Below are 20781 nucleotides of genomic sequence, written 5' to 3'. Positions count from 1 at the left end.
AATTGGTGACAGTCGAGACATGCCGCTATTGCTACGTGGACACAGGGGTCTCAAACTCAACCTACGCGGAGGGCCACTGGAGAGTTTTTAATTTTTTTTTATCAATAATAGTTGAGAACATTACAGTTCAGAACGCAATCGGCTCCCTGGTACTTTGCGTACACCTTCATATCTAGTTGAGTAATGGCGTCTGATTTCTTGAGTATAGCAACTCTCTCTGTACATTCAAGACGCAGGTTGGCACTTGAAATCAACATTTAGAATCCTGTTTTTTTTCTTTTTCTTGAAATTGGCCGTTTTTGTCACGAACTCTTCATGGTAGGTTTTGTATAGCAACTCTCTCTGCACATTCAAGACGCAGGTTGGCACTTGAAATCAACATTTAGAATCCTGTTTTTTTTTTTTCTTTTTCTTGAAATTGGCCGTTTTTGTCACGAACTCTTCTTCATGGTAGGTTTTTGAAAAAAACAGGACTGAGCAACAGAATAGCTTTTCCTTCCACTAGATGTCACTTGTGAATATAATTACATTGTGCCTAAAGCTGTCATGAGCCTGAGCACAGCTACGGCATTAACATTAAACTTTGATGTCAAGTAGAGGCCACAAAAATCTTACTACGGCCGCAAATGACCCTAGACGGCGAACTTTGAGACCCCTGGCTGGACTAACAGCTCTTCTCTTGGTTAGCATTGATGGACTTATTAACACTGAGCAAAGTTCATATGACATCAGTGTTTTTGTAAAGTTCATGATGGTTGCAGCGAAAACCACTTAAATCTGTTTGTTTTTTTTCAGAGTATGTGCACATTACCCATCCCTTTATTTTTTAAATAAGCACAGAACCTGAACCATGTAATGCAACATGTGTAAGGTGATGAATTGTATGTGATGTATTAGTGCTTAACCTGCAAGTTTGAGTCAGCGCATATTGTAATGATATACTGTATATACAGGTGTTGACTTGATTTCATGTCAAAATGTGACCAACATGACAAGATTTTTTAAATACCAATTCTCTTTAAACCAGAAAATGTTAGGTCAATCCATGATTCAAATGACCTGTTGTGAATTGCTTCTTGTTGAACAACAGAAAGTTGAAAAGTCACTGAAACATTGAACAGTTGGACAAGTGCATTTTAACTCATTCACTGCTATTGACGGCTATCGACAACAAAAATTCATTTTGACTATTTCTATTAGTTTAACATGTTTTTACTATTGAAGTCATGCGATTAATTACAATTAAAAAATTTAATTGTCTGAAGCGATTAAAAAAAAAAGATTATTAAAAATTAGCGGCGTCATGCAATTGAAATTTTTTATTGTAATTAATCACATGACTAGTTAACTCACGATTAATCACAAATTTTATATCTGTTCTAAATATACCCCCCCCCCCAAAAAAAAAAAATTCTAGGTTTTCATACTCTTGTTAACAAAAGTGGGAACAAAATGTTAAACTAATAGAAATAGTTCAAATACATTTTTGACGTCTATAGCCGTCAATGGCAGTGAATGAGTTAAAAGTCAAATTAAGTTAATTTGTTGAGGTTATAGCTCAAACTATCAGAGACAAATTCCTTGTGTGTTTTGACCTACTTGGACAGACTTTTTTGTGAATAGTGTATATTCATTCTTTAAAAAAATAGTAAGAAAATCACATTATTTCCCTTTTAGTGTCTAAAATAATTTGTACAGTAGTAAAACCATAGGAAGATTATTATTCAATTAATCAGACCCCTACGATAAATCAATGTTAGACCCAATAATCAATTCAGGGTGCATTCTGATACATAATTCTTTTCTTTGTATCAGAGTCCAGGAGATACGTCAAGTCAAAGGTGGTGCGTTTAGGTGTCTGAGGGAAGGAATCCACTGGTTGATTCAATGTAGTAGCTAACAAACCTGAAATAAAAGCAACAGAGATGTCAGATTATTTCTAGGTTTCTTCACACCATTCTGATTCAATTACTTTGATACATGCTGTCCTTCAAAATGTAAGTATAGCTTCGAAGAGTCAGCACGTCCTGACTGGCTGAGAACTTGAACACATTTGCTAATACTGGTAGATAAATATGGTGCACACAAAAAAAAAACATTCAAACGGAGAACGTCTCTTTGTGCCCATGTTTTAAGGCCATGTTGCAGTTTTGCAAAGCTACCTTGTGTATGTGCGGTGGCATCTCGTCTTCGGAGCTCTCCTCCGGTAGTGACTCGTGGCGGCGTGGTGCCAATTGCTGCGACTCTTCTGCCCAGCCACCCATCGGCACACGGGCGGACCGCGTCACCTTCCTCCCTTTATATAAAGTATCTGAGGGGAAAGCACAGGGACTTTGTTAAAAGTGTTACATTTATATGAGATGAAAAACACAAGCTGTATTGAACATTCTGTCGTTTTGAAGAAAATAATGAGTTTTCATCAGAAAGAAAATGTTAATGCATTCCTGCTTCTCCCAGTAGTGATGTAATGTATTAAAATCAGTTCAATCATAATACCAATCTTCAAACATAAAAAAAAAAAAAAACGTCATGCTAGTTACCGCTGTATGGTCGCTGGTTGCCGCCACCCTGTTGCGATGACGACCCGTCCGGGCACGTGGCGGCGGCGGCGGCGGCGGCGGCGCCTTCGGAAGCTGAAGAGGGGATGGCAGTGGGACTGGGCACGGAGGTAGGGAAGGTGTGCGAGCGGGGGAAGTGTTTGTAGCGGGATCCGGACACGCTCTTCACCTCGTCCGGGACGCTGTCGCTGCTCTCGTCGCTCTCCTGCCTGTGCCACGTGTGGCGTGAAAGCGCATCGCCGCGGGATTGCTGTTTGTGTAACTGAAAGAAGAAGAAAAAAAAAAAAAAGAGTAGACATTTTCTCAATGATGTCACACGCACTTTTGGGTGGCAATTGACTAATATAGGAGGGGGCACAAAATGGGCGACGTTCAAGAAAAATTGTTCCAGTTACCTCATGTATGTAAAGTGCATGGATGCTCATCTCCGTGGAGGCGTACTCGGACAAGACTAAACTGGTGAGTTGAGCCTCCCACGCGCTGCTGCCTGAGCTCATGGTTCGGGCATCCGTCCTTTGCAAATAGAAACAGATTACAAAATTTAATAGAGCAAAATGACTTATTTGGTGATTGAGGACTGGATTTAATCATGGAGCAGCCAGGGAGTACAATGAGTACCAGGAAGTTAGAAAGGCGCCATTTATTTGTAGAAATGCATTTCATTATCTTAAAGGAAAAGCCCCACCACCCCCAAAAAATAAAAATAAATTACTGACAATATGTTCTATACAGCCCCACTAGTCTACAGTATTCTGGTTAATATTGCGTTAGTGGAATAGGAGTTTAGCAGCAAAATCCAGCAGTTCTTTTATCAATATCAGAAGGCGGCCATTTTGCCACTTGCTGTCGACTGAAGATGACGTCAACGTTGCTCAAATGTAACAACCAACCACAGCTTAGCCTTAGAAAACAGGTGAGCTGTGATTGGTTATTGCCTGAGCCCTGAGCAACTATGATGTCAACTTCTGTCGACAGCAAGAATGTAACATTTTCTGTGCTTTACATCTTGTTCAAGCCATTCCTTATGGAAGGGTAACTATGCAAATTCCCAATTGTCGACCTGTGAATATGCTTATCATGTAATTTTTTTTATATATATTAGTCATACCCAGAGCTTGCCATGGTCCTGCTCATGGCGGAGGCGTGAGCCGCAGTCCTGTAAGCCGCACTGTAGCTTCCCTTCAGGTGAAGACTGCTGCTGATTGGGGAAAGTGAGCGCAAGGCCGCCACGGCGTCGCTGGTCGCTGCAGCGTGACCGCTAAATGAACCATCCCGGCCAAAATGAACAGAGGCCAGAGTGGACGGCGCCACCAAAAGATTGGCAATCAGGCTCTTCGGCTAAAAGGGGAGGAGGGGAAAAAATATCAAATCAGTGGGCGGTTTGTCAACATGATGATGCTCAAGTGCACAACATGTACTTCAGATTCCGAGAATGAGAGCGGATGCGCGTCTGAGGGAGGTCCGGTGGCCTCTCGCTGAACTCTTTCCTTCAGCTGGCTGATGAAGTGCGTGGTCTCGCGGGGAGGCTGCCAGTGCGGGTTGGTGATGGCAAAGTGCATCAGGGACAACTCCGTCTTACCGTCCTCCGCCTGTTGGTAGATGGATGCCTCAGTCTTCCCCTCGGACATCCACTGTGGAGGCAGACGCACAATTTTACTGATTAGTTGATTTTTATTGATGAATAAAGTCACGTGACGTCAGGATCTCTATTGGAAAATCCTGACATGGCTACTCAGGCTAGTATACGATTTTAAATATGACCAAGACTTTTTTTTAAATGTTCAAAATAGATGGTTTGATCCCAATACTCCAGACCAGGTGCCCGTCATGCAGTGGCCCAGAGGCAAAGACCCTTACCGCAGGGTGCCCGTGTTGCCTGATGTCCATCTGGGCAAAGGAGCAAGTGTCTCCCACACCCACCACCTCCACGGTGAAATTCCGGAAAAAGTCAATGATCTCCAGCGACTTCCTCCTCAGGCAGAAGATGAGGATAATGGGAGTCACCACTGGACTCAGCAGCTCCTCTAGTATAAACACCTACAAGAAAAAAACAAACATAGAATAACAAAATGAACGTATAAAGTAGGGGTGGGCAAGGTATGACCTACGTGCCACATACACTGCTCAAGTCTTTAACTCATTCACTCCCAGCCATTTTTACTGAAGCAACCCCCTTCACTCCCGGCTGTTGTACTGGATTTTGACTGATTTTGCAAGGCCCACAGAATATTGTGTTCTACCTACCAAAATAAAGATTAGAGTCTCCTCTTTTTACAGGAAAAAAAAGCATATTTCTATCTGATTCCGTTTTGCAGCATTAAAATATAGCTAAGTTTCATCATTATTCGCAAATATATTTAGAAATGTGACCTTTTTTTCAACATGGCTCTAGTTGATCTCTTTTGCTCTGCTGCCACCTGCTGGCCGTTTTTGTAATAACTACCCTTTCCTCAACCGTTCTCTGCAGTTGAGAGGCTGCATCAAAGCCTTCGGTATGCTCTAGCATTTAAAAACAAAACAAAAAAACTTATAAATACGTCATTGGGACACTTAAAACAGAACATATTTATACGTTTTTGGGAGCAAATTAGTTAATTGGGTCCACCGAGCCTTTATATAAATTAAGAATCCTTTTTTTTTTTTTTTGTTAATTTAACCCTTACTTAACTTGTATAATTTGTTTTTAAAGTGATACGTTTAAATCGGCAACTAATAATATAAAGAGGTGATTCAGTGGTTGCCAAAAACATGCATGATAGGTTCAATGAAGACTCTAAATTTGCCATTGGTGTGAATGTGAATGGTCTCATTGTGCCTTGTGATTGGCTGGAAACCAGTCCAGGGTGTACGATATTTCATCTGGGTTTGTCTTACGTATGTACTTACGGCTTTGTACTGGAAGACCTGCGAAAACTGGTCCCGTGTCTCATATCGGTGTGCGTTGCCCTGCCAGTGATCAGGCATGTAATGAATATGTGCCAGGATGACTCGCAAAAGCTGCTCGGGACAAAACACCATGTGCTTATCAGGGATAAATGACCTGCGAACAAAGAGAATCCCACACACCTCCAATCTTCACAATGAGATCATATTGCGGATAACTTTGCCGCTAATTGGAACAAACTCGCGACCTGCACACTGTGATGCAAACTCCCAGCAGGGTGATTGACGACAGGACGTGCTCGACTGCGAGAACGTCCTCATCGTAGATAGTCAACGCGATCAGGACGGCCAAGAGGGAGCCGGCGAAAAAGGCGACATTCTTGGCCACTACGGTCAGCAGGGGTGAGAGGAAACAGTTCATGTACTTGGATGCGGCCTGCGTGTAAAAAAAGGAACACAGGAGGTAGAAGTGAGAGAACGTACACCAAAATAAATCAGCGATGAAGTGCTGCCTCCATGAGTGAAAATCCATGCATTTATGAGCCTTCACTTTTCTTTTCATTTTAAGGTGCCATGCCAAATTGCACCTAAAAAAAATATATATCTGAAAATTTTAACCAAGCAGATTTGATTTTAATGAAACTTGGTGTACTTGTTGATAATGATGGCACAACACTAAATCTCCCCGCATTTTGACAAAAAAGGGGCGTGGCCAACTTTTAATTTCTGTACTGTATCTCAGGAACTACTGGCTCAATCTTCACAAAACATTTAAACAAACCCTCCACTGGGTATCATAATTTTTTTCAGTTATGTTTGTAACAAACATACTGTATAAGCAAATACACCTCACTTACCTTGTAGCCTTTGCTCAGCCTGGACATGAGCTCGTGGTCCAACTCATTGAAGTGGCGCAAGTAGCATCGGCCGTAAAGAGACCAGCATCGCGCTCCGAGAGAACCGGGTTCTCGCTTGATCACCTTGACAAACACACAAATGTGTCGTCACGTTTATTCGAAACTTGCAGTTTGGATGAGCCTGTGAAAAGCCGTACTTCCGTGTAGCTGAAGAAAGCATAGAGAATCTGCCACACCAGGATGACGGGACACAAAAGGAGGTTGGCGATCCCGATCCACAGGATGCGCGACGCCAGTCTGTCGGCCAGCTCGAGACGGTTTCCCCCTCTCTTATACTCGGACTTGAGGCTCCACTCGTTTTCAAACAGAGAGCCTGAAAGACGAAAACAAGGAAGACATTTTGATACAAGTAGATACATTTATTTATTTTTTATTAATTTGGTCGAAAAATTAAAATTAATTACAAATAACATATTTGTTTATCAATGTCAGTCCCATATAATGACAGGTAGAACAATTCCAGTGCTGTCACTATCGAATATTTTTTAAATCGATTAATCACAGTGAAGATACTAACCTGGCCCCCAAAAGAAGATGAGCTCAAAGTTGTACTTGAGGCCCCGCGTGAAGAACACAACATCTCCAAGTAGAGGGAGTCGAAAGCGCACAGGGAGCAGAGATTTATTCACCATGGCAACCTGCACAAGTCAAAAGAAGAGACGGCAAAGTGGTCTGAGGTCACATGGAGCTTTAACTGACAAAATAACACGGCACGAACAAGAATAACAACCATGTAGTTTTTGAAGCGGAGGATGCGGTGATATATGTCAAGCTCCGTCAGCTCTTTCTTGTGGATGCAGATCTGGTGTTCCTTCTGGATCTCCACAATCCTGGCTTGAACCTCCTGCCATGTTGCGTACGGCAGCTCCGACTAGTACACGAAGGGGAAGAAGAAAAAAGTATGTATTTTTTTAACATAATCATGCCATTAGTGACAAAATGGATAATCTCACCATTGTCATCTTCAGGGCATTATTATAGAAGGATCGGATCTCCCAGTAGCAGCACACGTTGTAGATGAATTTCACCAGGCGATGGAGCCAAAACACCCCGGAGATCATTAGCACAAAGATGACAAATGCGTTGTCTCGGATGCTGCCGGCAGAATCGATAGCTTGTTACTACTGCTGTCTTTACAGAAGCAAGATTAATGTTGTTTCGGATATGACTTTTAATGAAACCCAACATAGTCGGCAACAACACTACTAAAGAAAATTACCATATTTCCTCATATAGTGGCTGAGGGTGCTCATTTAATTGACTGTAGATGGGGGGGGGCTTTAAAAATATTCAAAATGGCAACTTTTGATAATGCACATTAATAAACACTACTGTAAAATGTGTTAACCAAAAGACATGTTCAAAAAGTCAAATTGCAATTATTACGTTATTCAACATTTGAAAACATGAAGAACAGTAAAAAAACAACTTTTGAATGTGATTAGAAAAAATATTTGGAATATCCTACACTGACATGAACTATTTAAAACACGCCAGCTCATAATATATTACAGTAATCACAAAAAATAACAATTATTATTGTTAATAAAAATATGGCCCAAAACCACATTGTACGCTATTGTTAGCAGCCATGTTGTAAATGCTGGGATGTGTTTAGAAGTACAGAAGCTGCTGAAAAAACCGTTTCAAATCAACAGAAATAATTGACATCATCGATTCATCTTCCAGCCCTACCGTGCACTGCAGACGTCCACGGGCACAAAAGCGTCGGGCAGGATGACCTTGGAGGATTCCGTGTGGTTGACAAACTTGTTGGCGAAGAGGATGTCGTAGTCCACGCAGTTGGCGAGGAACACGGTGAAGCCCACCACGAACAGCAACTGACTGCGCAGGTAACAAACATCGCATCCAATGAAAGGCAATTCAACAAAAATGATTCAAACCATTTTAGAGGCAACGGCGTACACCAGCTCGAAGATCTCTCCCAGGAGCATACACGTGAATCCATTCTTCTGATGCAAATTATAAACGTAAAAAGATGTTAAGGAAAATTGGAATTGGTCCCAAATGGATAGGGTGGTATTCCTTCCTGCCTGTTATTTGCAACTTTCATACCTTTTCACAAATTGACGTATCAGAGGTGTAACGGTAGCTATTCGCCTTTTAGACGGAATTCAGCGTAGTACACGTTTTATACAGCTATTGCGGCTTCCCACATTAACTCATTTGTTGCCATTGACGGCTATAAACGTCAAAAATTCATTTGAACTATTACTATTAGTTAAAAAAAAAATTCACTTTTGAGTATGAAAAAAAGTGTAAAAATGTCAAAAAAAAATGACCTTCAAATTAAAATGTTCCTCTTAAAAAATTATTATTGTAGCTTGAAATTCTAATTGCATTACATACAGTAATTTTTTGTCCATTTTGCACACCTCTCCTGGGACCGTCAACATAGCAAAACAAGGACCAAAATTTCAAAAGGATATTCTCTGAAAGAACAGGTCCAGGTTTTCGATGTGGTGCCACTGGGCTGCAAAAAAAAAAAAAAATAGTCAATTAAGGGTATTCAGGGATGTGATTTGACCAAAGTGAAATTATCTGAAAATTTAGCCGGGGGTCTGGGGGCCGCTGGCACCCAGCTAGGTCCAGGGCAGTGCCCTGGTGGGGGGACAAGGGCCCGGAGCTCATGGGTTTTCTGTGTTTTTAAGTACTTTCAATGCACTCACATGACAAAGAAATAGACAAAACAACAGGATAAATTTTCAATGTATATTGAACTATCCCATATAAAATGGCAGTTTTAGTCAACTCAAAATCAGTCACATTCAAAAACATTGGACTGCCTTTGCTTTTAAAAACTATCACTGAGAATATCATCATATCTAACTAATGTGATTACTAAGTTAACACATAAATAATGTTGAGGGGTTCAAATTTCATGAACAAATAATTGTATCATGACCAAATGAAAAGTAACTCATATTAGAGCATACCACAAATGTCTTTCTTATAGCAGAAGATGTTATCTGTCGGAGTCATGTGCATACACAATGAACTACTAAAAAAAAAAAAAAATCGAATTTTTTTTTTTTTGGGGGGATAAAAAAAGCGGAATTCCGCGAATTAGCGGAAAAATCACATCCCTGGGTATTGTTATTAGAGTCCATGATTAATCGTTCACATGCTTCTCTTACATTTAGCGCCCTCGGGGACATGCATCAGCAGGTTCTCCTCGCCCGGCGGGGAGTCGCTGTATGATGCCTCCAGGCGCTGGTACTCCGTGTCGAAGTGCGCCATTGTGGGAGAGCGGCGTCGGTATTAGGTCGCCGCGGCCACAGCTACTGACTACAGCCCAGAAGAGGACGTTTGGGGTCGAGGGAAGAGGTAAATGAAAAGATGATGTGAAGTAAACATAATGCATCAAGTGAAGACAGTGGTTGCGCAAAATGTGAAAATTGTATCTCTGAAGTCAAGTGAGAGTTGTACTGTACACTCTTAAGACTATTGCTTATGAGCATTGAAAGCTCAACTACGAGTGTGCATTGTCAAAAAGGAACCAATGAGTGATGATCGCCATTCACTTGTCCATGTTTGTTACGGGTGAGCTGGAGACGACTAGACCGCACTAGAACTTCTGAACTTTATTTGGGGTTACTCAGGGGGATTTTAAGTGGTAGCAGGTTTGTATTGACGCACATTAACAGAAGTTTGAATGAGATCGGTTAATTCTTGAACACATTCTATTCGAGTTATTAGAGGATGTATTTATTTTTTACTTATCCTCTTGAAAATATACATACAGTACCTGACAAAAGTCTTGTCGCTTATCCATTTTGTAGAAACACCAGCTTATAACCTGACTTTTAATTAACCCATTGGTTTTGGAAATGGCTCATATAAAAGCTAAAACCCTCCCAAATGATGTTCAATATACAAAAATCTTGATGAACTCTGGGAGGCATGCAAGACTGCTTTCTTTGCTATTCCTGATTACTTGTATGAATCATTGCCGAACCGCATGGATGCAGTCCTTCAAGCTCATGGAAGTCATACAAGATATTAGATATGGATCTCACAGCACCACTACATCATTCTCTGATGTTATGTAACTTTTTTTTTTGTATTTGAAGTCAATTATTTGTTCCATTTTCACATGACTTTTTGTAGGCGACAAAACTTTTTTGTCTTGCCAAAATCTGACCTTTCTGTGTTCATTAAATGATCAAAATTTCTTCAGTGAAGCAAATTTATTTTTGAATATTAAACATCATTTGGGAGGGTTTTAGCTTTTATATGAGCCATTTCCAAAACCAATGGGTTCATTAAAAGTCAGGTTATAAGCTGGTGTTTCTACAAAATGGATAAGCGACAAGACTTTTGTCAGGGACTGTAGAACTTCTGAACTTTATTTGGGGTTACTCAGAGGGATTTTAAGTGGTAGCAGGTTTGTGTTGACGCACATTAACAAAAGTTTGAATGAGATCGGTTAATTCTTGAACACATTCTATTCTAGTTATTAGAGGATGTATTTATTTTTTACTTATCCTCTTGAAAATATACATAGATATTTTTATTCAAAACGGTAACATTAACGGTGAAAACACATTTTGAACTGATTCCTCTGCTTCCACTTATGTTATATAACAAAAACCTGGCTTTTGTTGATTAAGCTGTTTATATCAGTGGTCCCCAACCTTTTCTGTACCACGGACCGGTTTAATGTCTGACAATATTTTCACGGCCCAATCTAAAGGTTTAGCTGATAAAAACAAAATAAAATGACAAGAAAAAAACTGTGGTATTTTCTCTACAATAATAATGAACGTAAATCTACTGTGTAATCATGTGCAACTTTATTAACGGTGTCCGTAACGTCGCACCAACAACAGAGTTGTCAAGTGAGACGGATGTAACAGACAGAATCCGGCCACTTTTCAAAATAAAACATAATTTTCGAAAAAAATAATGCATTTTATTTTCTTTCGGTACCAAATGACCCACGACCCGGTACCAAATGACCCACGGCCCGGTGGTTGGGGACCACTGGTTTATATCTACTGCACAAGCTCACCTCCATTCCAGCACAACGCGTCCCACCCTCCAGCTGTGGAGATTCGTCATTCCCAACTATGGCGAAAGGAGGGAAATACATCAAAGACGGCATAAACCCACAGCACAGTATATGCCAATGGAAAAGATATGAAAAATGTCTTACATTTGACGAGTTGCTCTATAGAAGAGGAGGTAAACAAACCGCATATTGGAGAGGTGGAGCTGTGAAACTGGTTCAGGTGTTGTTGCTGTGGTTGACAGTGAAAAGGGCCGCCTTGCCCACAAAAATACACCCTTGTGAAGAGTCACTCAGTCGGCATTTCTCACTTGCGGCGAATTGCTTACAAAAGAACAAATGTGCACTTCGGGAATTCAAGCAGTGTATGTTTTGCTTTCGTATTCTGCTGCCTCCCCTCTTCCGCGCTTATAGCTTTCGTTTTTTAGCAAGTGCCTCACTAGCCAGCGTCTGTCAAAGGTTTAACGGACAAAGAGTGCCGGCCAATCGGAAAAGGTGTTTTGGGAGGTCGTCACCGTTCGGCCAATCAAAGTTAAGTAAAGGTGGGCGTTGCGTGTTAGTGCGTCCTCTAAGACACGCCCTCTGTAAACATTGTACAATGAGGAACTACCGCCATCGCCTGGACGATGAGATAAGGTAAAATAAAGTAAGGTAAAATGTAATTATTTTCAGATTTTAAAATGATAAATTAACATAGTTTGTAGCTGAGGTGAAAATCAAGATCAAAATGTGTATATACAAATAGTGTTTCTAATAAAATAATTATTTCTCAATTTTGTTAGTATTAATTTACCAGTTAGTTAATAAAGTATTTTAAACAAGTAAATAGATACAACTATTTTTATAGCATTTTATGTGATTATTTATGTTAGTAAATTAACCAATTATTTACTGACATAAATGATTAAAAGCTAAATAAATATGAATAAATACATGTAAAACATGAAATGTTAAATAACTAATTTAATAAAACAGTATACAGGTATGTATTATATTATTTTATTATTGTGAAGGCAATGAAGTAATATTTAATTTCATAACAGAACAAAAGTATATGCAAATGAATATCAACCTCCAAAAGTACTTAGCTCTCCAAGTAGCACTGTACAGTCATTACACAACATTAGCATAGTAGCATGGTAGGCCCAAGTCTTCATTTAAAAAAAAGGATTTATCTCTTAAAAGCACATTTACTATCCTCATAAACCACTGTAACATTATGCAACATTTAGAAATTAACACTGATCTTAAATAGAGGAAAAGAAAAGGCATATTAAACAGTAGGTCCAAAAAATTAAAGTCCAGGCAAGTTTATTACACAATTCATACATAAGTCAAATCCAAACAAGAAAAACCTGTACTGTTTTAAAGAGGTGAAGAAATGATGATTAGAAACAGGATTAAATGAAAAGGTGAAACATTAAAGCAGGATAAATGAAAAGTTAAACCAAAACAGTCAAATCACAAACACATAGATTATCAATTTAAAATCACATCATAAAAGCAAGATGGCGAAAACAAGAAATAATATAGTACAAAAAAGTTTACCGGCCAGCTTTAAATAGAGTAGTTAATGCAGATTTGAAGTGTTCAAGAAGTTTGTTCCAAAGTTCACGAATCAAAATGTGATAGTGAATATAAAACACGTCAATTTGGTGCACTGCAATAGTCGTGTATTTATATGCCGTTTGTGCATGTGTTATTTACTTGTGGTGTCCCCATCTCAAAACAACAAGGAGCTGACTGAGCATTACCGAGATTAAGGTTTGCACGGTCAAACCCACCTTCTGTCCCCCTGCTTGCTGCATTGAATATTTAAATAGTGCGCTACTATGCTGTATGCTTGTGGTGGGACAGCTGGGGCTTTTGTACACTGCTTGAGTTACACCCTTTAACAGCCATTGCTGTATACGCATGAAAAGCATCATTGCGGACAGCCTCAAGTAGGATACACTGAACATTTTGCAGTCCACTCACTGTATCTTTATATTATACAACATGTAGCATATCTGTTCTGTGTGTGTGCGTGTGTGTGTGTGCGTGCGTGTGTGTGTGTGTGTGTGTGTGTGTGTGTGTGTGTGTGTGCGTGTGTGTGTGCGTGTGTGTGTGTGTGTGTGTGTGTGTGCACGTGCGTGCATTGGATAGATATTCTTACTCCTGTAATCTGCTTAATTATACTGATCGGGGTCATTTAAATTGCTCAGATTGGGATTAGGCCCCGTTCAGATAATAGCATTGAAAGTGTGCAACACAATTTCAACCATTATGCAGATTTTTTAAGTAACTGATTTACATTATTAACTGGTTAAGAAAAAAAAACCTGAACTGAAGCATTATAGAAGAGTGAACACAGGTGTTATCGCAGGTGATATTTCTGACCCACCCTCAAAAGGTGACAAACTGTGATACAGTACAGTATCTATGAACCATATGAAAAATATTTTATTTAAAATAGTTATGCACCTTAAACACATTTATTTTAAGGTATTCATTCGCACCTGTTTATATATGACATCACTTTAAGGAAATGAAAAGAAGGCTTGCCCGTGCACTTTTACAAATAAGAGGCCAAGATAAACTCTTATATATTTTCACCTGAGAGCAAAACAGCAAAGAGGTGCGTTTTCCAGCAAATAACAGAGGATAAGTTCAAATAAAACTCCCCAAATATATGAATTTAAAAATGCAAACCACAATTATACAGGTTCGCTAGATTTAAAATATTCAACCAAACTGTATAGTAACGAAAGTCTATTAGCTTAATGCTACGCCAAATACTAACAGAAATTAACATTGATATGACAATAATTATACTGCTACTTTAATCATAAGGAGGCTTCTAATGTGTTGCTCGCTACACGTAGCTTTAATGATGAAACAAAAGAAGACAGTCACAACCTAGCTGCAGTTATATTAGTTCTTACAGAGGATAAAGAATATATTGTATGCCTTGTGGTACCATTTGTGTTTTAAATATAAGTTGTTTAAAGGTTTGCAGCTACTACAGTGTTAATGCTAGCTTCGTTAGCCTGTCAACAGCGTTTTGCATTATACTGTATGTGTTAGCATATTAATTAGCATTAGCGGACTAAATAAATAAATATGTACTTCTCTATGTTTTGTTCAATTTTGACATAAACGTCAACTGTAATTGGTATTCAACAGCTACAAGCAAGTGCTTGATTTTTTAATTTTTTTTTTTTTTTAGACGAATTGTTCAACATCTATCAACCTGTTGCTTGTGAATTCCGCTGCCACCATAGTTAGCGCAAAACAAACAAACATGAAACTCATAATTTGGTTCAGCTACAAGTCGAGATACCACAACTAATACTGTTGGGGGTCTTGTCTGCCTTTTCTTTTTATTGTTAATGACGATGCATCTCAGTATACCTCAATGCTCTTGCCCAACTCTAAATTAATGAATAAACAGATTCTCATTAGCAAAACTTTTTCTTTTTGCTTCCTTTACTGTAAAAACCCATTATTAAAAATAAAAAAAACTTATACCTGCATTGGCATGACCATGCCTTGTGTCATTGTTCACTGTGTGATTTGTGGAGCATGTGTGTGCGTGTTGGAGTATGTGCACTGCTGCAGGCTGTCACAGACTGATTAAATTACCCGACTGTCTGTCGGGAATTAGGGGTTGGGGGGTTGGTCTGGGGCCGCATCGACTAATTTGAACCCAAAGAGGTGCTGTCGTCATGGCCATACACAATCCACGGGTTGTTGGTGTTACATTAGCAGGGGGTTGTTTGAATGTGGTGGTGTTGTAAGGGGGAGGGTCCCTCAGGATGAAGTCATCCTATCTTCAGACACGGCAATTAGGACACGCCCCTTCCCGAACAATCGTCTTTATAGTGCACCCTTTGGAGTATGGACCATCATCAGGTCGATTCATTGGATCCAGTTCCGAAAAATGATTTTGAGTAGAAGAGCAAACGATTAAATCTGTAACTAATCACTTATCAAATTAATCGGTAATAATTTTGACAATTGTATAGCGACCTAGTTTAATGTAAACCTCTCAACAGTGAATAATATTGTACTGTATTAAATCATGATTATAATAGATTTACTTGAAAGTAAAAAATTAAACAATTTGTCCACAATGCTTGGTGTGCCTGTGTTGGCCACTAGGGGGCTAGTATTATAATAATAATAATAATAATAATAATAATAAAAATAATAATAATTTAAAAAAAACACAGACAAATGAAGAAGTCACCGCTATTAACAGTGGCTCAATAAGCTAATAGCCGTTTCTTTCCACCAATGATGAAGAATATATAAATACCAGTGAGAACCTTTTACGTCGTTCGTATCACATGTTGGCACGCGCAACAAAAAACTAAATGTCCGAATGACAGCTTGTCTCTCGAAAAATAGATAACAAATAAATAAGGTAATGAATAAATAAATAAATAAATAAATAATATTCACACATTCAGAGATATTTTACTTTGTTACTTCATTTATCTGACTGATTCAAACCGTTCCTTCCATTTTTTTTTTTAAAACCAAGTATGACCTTCTTTATCCTCAGAGATGTAATTTGTGTGTGTGTGTGTGTGTGCTGGATGAGTCATACAGATCAGGTGACATCATCTCATGAGTGGATCTCGATATTTCTTGTAGACCAGCAATGAGCAAAGTACCATACATGTTACTCCGATCTTTAATCTGGCCCGCTAAGCAGTATTTGTTGCATTAAATACCCCCTCGCCAAAATGGATTAATTAAAATGTATTGAATCATTTTTAGTATTTTTGTTCATCTATCTAATTAAAATTAAATAATCAATTTGGATGTACATTTAATTTAAAAACTGCATGACGTCTTCAACAAGACTTCTGCGACAAGACTCAATTTTTAGCACTCTTACTTGTAAATGTGTAAAAAATATAAAATAAAAAAACTGTGAAACAATTCCATTATTGGGACTGTAAACACAACATGATGCGACAATGAAAAAGACATGTCAGTTTCATGATTTATATACAATCCATGACTGAAATGTAACAAATGTGTCTTTGTGTTTTTAGGCTCATACACAAAAAAAAAGAGCTAATATAGAGATGCAAATTTGCCCACTGGGTTTGTTTCACACTGATTTTCTGTTTATCTCTCTGATTTATGGCTCAGGCAGACATAAACAGATGTGTCTGTGAATGTGAGGGAACAAACGCAACAGTGGAAGGAAAGAAAGGGGTCGAATAAAATGATGAGAGATTTATGAGGCTCTAAACCTGATTGGCTGTGACATTGTAAGTGCGTGCAACACACACATGTAACACGCATACGCCAATTGGCTATGACATCATTACCACTTGCACAATCTGGTAGGATCCAATACTAAACTGTGTTTAGCCTTATGAGAGGTTGAAAATATTATACAATTTTCAAATAGTGGCACATACATTAAGTATAAAACAGCTAAGTTAGAACCCGATTGCTCACCAAAACAGCAGCATCTACCGAAGCACATAAACAGTATTAAAGGTGATCTTAGGCTACACTGAGACAGCGTCTTTTAACGACAAGTAATATTCCATTAAACTCTGACATGCGGTCACTCCACAGCATACAGTGAAATTCTCCACAATAGTCCTTTGAACTTTGTTGCTAACCAAAACAGCAGCACCAACTGACGCTTAGTACAACAGTATTAACTCATTCACTGCCATGAATTCATTAAAAAAAAAGATTATTAAAAATTTGGGGCAAGAGGCGATTACATTTTTTAATTGTAAATAATCGCATGACTTCACTAGTTAAATCACAATTAATCACAAAATTTTATATCGGTTCTAAATGTACAATAAAAAAAATTCTAGGTTTTCATACTCTTGTTAACAAAAGTAGCGAAAAAAATGTTAAATTAATAGAAATAGTTCAAATGAATTTTTGATGTCAATGGCAGTGAATGAATACAAAAAAAAGAAAAGATAAAAAATTTGGGGCGTCAGGCGATTAAAGTTTTGAATCGAAATTAATCGCATAACTTCACTAGTTAACTCGCGATTAATCACAAATTTCATATCTGTTCTAAATGTACAATTAAAAAAATCTAGGTTTTCATACTCTTGTTAACAAAAGTGGAAAAAAAATTCAAACTAATAGAAATAGTTCAAATGAATTGTTGACGTTTATAGCCGTCAATGGCAGTGAATGAGGTAAAAGCTGATATGTAGGCTAAAGATGGCATCTTTTAATTAACAAGTATTAGCATTCCGATAGACTCTAATGTGCATTTGCTCCATAATGTTGTCATCTCGCCATGATAGTCCATTGAGCTAAATTGCTAACCAATACAGCAGCACCAACCAAAGCATTTAAACAGTCATATAAGTGATATTACTTTATCGTGGACACAGTGTCTTTAGATATAACACTTGTAAGGAATCACAGTAAATTGTGCAGGTGCAGCTAATGGTTTAGTCGGTTTGTGGACGCGCACACACACACACACACACAAACACTACAAATATGCAGCGTCAGGGTAAGAGGAGAAGGAGACACGAAGGAGAAAGCGGGTGAATAAAAAGAGTTGACCTGGTCAGATGAGTAAGCAAAGTTCTGCTCTCACAGAACAAACCTATCAATCCACCAATGAGAGGGACACACTGTTGTCATGGTAATGAGATTTTAACTGCACAGTGTATGCGTGTGTGTGTGCGTGTGTGTGTGTGTGTGTGTGTGTGTGTGTGTGTTGTCATGCACTTGTGGCTTTCGGCCATGTAATTATCAACCACAGCAACCCCCACCGTCTTTTTGCACTGCAGGGATTTTCCCGGGAAAATCTCCCGAACTGTGGCATTTAGAGAATCGACTTCCACGCAGACCTTCAGCGGAATATGCTGATTGCGTTTGATTTACACATCCGGGAGTACCAGTCGGGAGGGGCTTAAGTTTGGTTGCAGGTTATGTGAAGTGTAACAGGAGATTTGTTGTATGGCTTTGTCATTCAAATGCAACTTTTTTCACATTTTTTATGAACAAAAATATCATCACTTTCTTAAAATAAAGTCCTATGCAGGGATGGGTTACCTCTAAATGATGAAGGGCAAAAATGTTAATATTATTGATGTATTATATTTTCGCCAAATGTCATTCCTAACACGCAAAAAATGATTAGGCCGACTCGCATTGTAGTATAGGGCAGTATGACCCGGTGCAATGCAACTAAGCCATGACTTCCATCTAGTGGTGAATGGTGATATTACAACTTAAAATCAGACAGTTGAGTATTATTGAATATATTGAAAGAAGCGGATAAACATCCGATATATATTTTCCACGGAAAATGGGGTTCCCCGCCCCCCACAAAAAAAAACTCAAAGAAAAAAAAAATTGCAAAAAAGAGGAAATATGTTTATAACCCCCTCACTCCAAAAATTGGCCCCCCATTGTTTTAAATTATTCAATGACCCACTTGAATAAAAAAGTAATAACTTCATGAAAATAAAGTTTCATTTAGCTAAAAAATAAGTCATCATTTCATGAAAATGAATATGTAATGTTAACAGAATACAGCATACAGAATGATACAATATACAGTATTTTTTTTATTATTATTACTATTTAAGATTTTTTGAGGTATACTCTATATTTGCTAAATCACCAAGTGAATCTGAATGCAACAGCAGAGTGGTTCACTTTTCAAATCCAAACAACAGTAACTTTTCATTGCCTTATTGCTCGTTTTTATTTTTCCAGCTTCCCATATAGACTTTTTGTGCTTTATTTGAGTCTCTTTCAATCGGTATTTGACCTAGAAATAGTTTTGCTGGATTTGTTGACCTGGGCTATCCTCTCTATGACGATCAAGCCATGAAGCGTTTATGGTTTATATGAAAGATTATCCTTTCACATCCTGAGTTTATCTTCTCTATGTGAGTAGTACACGTGAAGACAGGCTGTGCACATAATAAGCATCGCAGAAGGGCCCCACTTTTACCTCCGGGGCTCCAGAGGGGAGGAGGCAGAGCTTTCACAAAGCTGCACCCCAACAAGGCCTCATGCTGCTGGGCCAACTTCGGACGCTGCACCTGGCCCCCGCAGCCTTAGAGTTGGGTGGTGGTGGTGGGGGGGTTAGAATCAAAAGTGCACATTAACGTGCACATTAACCATCTGTCGGCTGCTAGACGGACAAAGTGATGTCTTTGGGGAACTGGTATGTTGTCCTTTTTAGCTGTTCTTTTTTTTTTTTACCCCTGTCGTTTTTGTCATCTTTCACACCATGTGGGAGTGGGGGTGTTTTGGGAGGCACCACTTTGATTTGGTGTAAAAGGGGCGGGGGTGTTTTTTCTACAAAATGATTCACTGTTGACAGCTCACTCCATATGGCTTATGTAGACATCATTTCATGGTTGAAGTCACTGGGCTGTAGTACTCCATTTTCCGGCTGCCCTCAGTCTCTCATTACATCAATAATTTAAAAATAAAATAAAAAAATAATTAACTTTAGCCACAGTCTCCGCTTGGCTGCAGTATTCCGTTTATTTGCTGCCCTCAGTTTCCTACTGGATAAAAGTCTCTTTACCACTAATGACATTTTTTAATTGTTAGTTTGCCCTATTGCTGAAGTATTACGCTCCGCAGTCTCCACTTGGGTGCAGTGCACTGTTTAATGGCTGCCCTCAGTCTCCCCTTGGATCAAATGTGTGATGGTGTCCTTTTTTTTAATTTTACATTAGTTTACCCTGTTGCTGCTGTACTATGCTCCACAGTCTCCACTTGGCTGCAGCACTCCATTTTCTGTCTGCCGTCATTTGCCTAAATAAAATGTGTCTCTTTACCACTAATTATTTTTTTTACGCTCCGCAGTCTCCACTTGGGTGCAGTGCACTGTTTAATGGCTGCCCTCAGTCTCCCCTTGGATCAAATGTGTGATGGTGTCCTTTTTTTTAATTTTACGTTAGTTTACCCTGTTGCTGCTGTACTATGCTCCACAGTCTCCACTTGGCTGCAGCACTCCATTTTCTGTCTGCCGTCATTTGCCTAAATAAAATGTGTCTCTTTACCACTAATTATTTTTTTTACGCTCCGCAGTCTCCACTTGGGTGCAGTGCACTGTTTAATGGCTGCCCTCAGTCTCCCCTTGGATCAAATGTGTGATGGTGTCCTTTTTTTTAATTTTACGTTAGTTTACCCTGTTGCTGCTGTACTATGCTCCACAGTCTCCACTTGGCTGCAGCACTCCATTTTCTGTCTGCCGTCATTTGCCCAAATAAAATGTGTCTCTTTACCACTAATTAATTTTTTTTAATGTTAGCTTACCCAGTTGCTTCAGTATTGTGCTCCAATATATATATATACATGCAGCTTTCATCTCTTAAAATTAAAACATTTTTCTTACAGAAGTAAATCTACGCCACTTTATTTT

At 38.9% G+C, this 20781-nt stretch overlaps 1 protein-coding gene and 1 long non-coding RNA gene across 2 annotated transcripts in view; one reads left to right on the top strand and one right to left on the bottom strand.

Annotated features, from left to right (window-relative positions):
- The window catches only part of LOC144045994 (uncharacterized), a 13189-nt gene extending 5009 nt beyond the window's left edge, over positions 1-8180 (top strand). Inside the window, exon 3 of the long non-coding RNA XR_013292313.1 lies at positions 8048-8180. This is a non-coding gene — a long non-coding RNA (uncharacterized LOC144045994). The remainder of the gene's footprint in view (positions 1-8047) is intronic.
- Positions 1-11843, bottom strand: part of atg9a (ATG9 autophagy related 9 homolog A (S. cerevisiae)) — a 12087-nt gene extending 244 nt beyond the window's left edge. Inside the window, exons 1-20 of the mRNA XM_077559985.1 lie at positions 11538-11843; positions 11394-11449; positions 9517-9667; positions 8809-8852; positions 8285-8349; positions 8054-8203; positions 7312-7453; positions 7089-7229; positions 6876-6996; positions 6496-6671; positions 6299-6421; positions 5690-5877; positions 5445-5598; positions 4416-4595; positions 3977-4189; positions 3667-3896; positions 2954-3071; positions 2541-2820; positions 2163-2311; positions 1-1905 (exon numbers count right to left, since the gene is read on the bottom strand). The exon at positions 1-1905 is cut by the window's left edge and continues 244 nt beyond it. Of these exons, the coding sequence (XP_077416111.1) occupies positions 1897-1905; positions 2163-2311; positions 2541-2820; positions 2954-3071; positions 3667-3896; positions 3977-4189; positions 4416-4595; positions 5445-5598; positions 5690-5877; positions 6299-6421; positions 6496-6671; positions 6876-6996; positions 7089-7229; positions 7312-7453; positions 8054-8203; positions 8285-8349; positions 8809-8852; positions 9517-9619 (2586 nt within the window). The 5' untranslated portion in view covers positions 9620-9667; positions 11394-11449; positions 11538-11843 and the 3' untranslated portion in view covers positions 1-1896. The remainder of the gene's footprint in view (positions 1906-2162; positions 2312-2540; positions 2821-2953; positions 3072-3666; positions 3897-3976; positions 4190-4415; positions 4596-5444; positions 5599-5689; positions 5878-6298; positions 6422-6495; positions 6672-6875; positions 6997-7088; positions 7230-7311; positions 7454-8053; positions 8204-8284; positions 8350-8808; positions 8853-9516; positions 9668-11393; positions 11450-11537) is intronic.
- Between the last annotated feature and the right edge of the window lie 8938 nt (positions 11844-20781).

Source organism: Vanacampus margaritifer, chromosome 1 (assembly GCF_051991255.1).
Source record: "Vanacampus margaritifer isolate UIUO_Vmar chromosome 1, RoL_Vmar_1.0, whole genome shotgun sequence".
Classification (NCBI taxonomy): domain Eukaryota; kingdom Metazoa; phylum Chordata; class Actinopteri; order Syngnathiformes; family Syngnathidae; genus Vanacampus; species Vanacampus margaritifer.
This window is presented reverse-complemented; position numbering and strand designations above follow the sequence as displayed.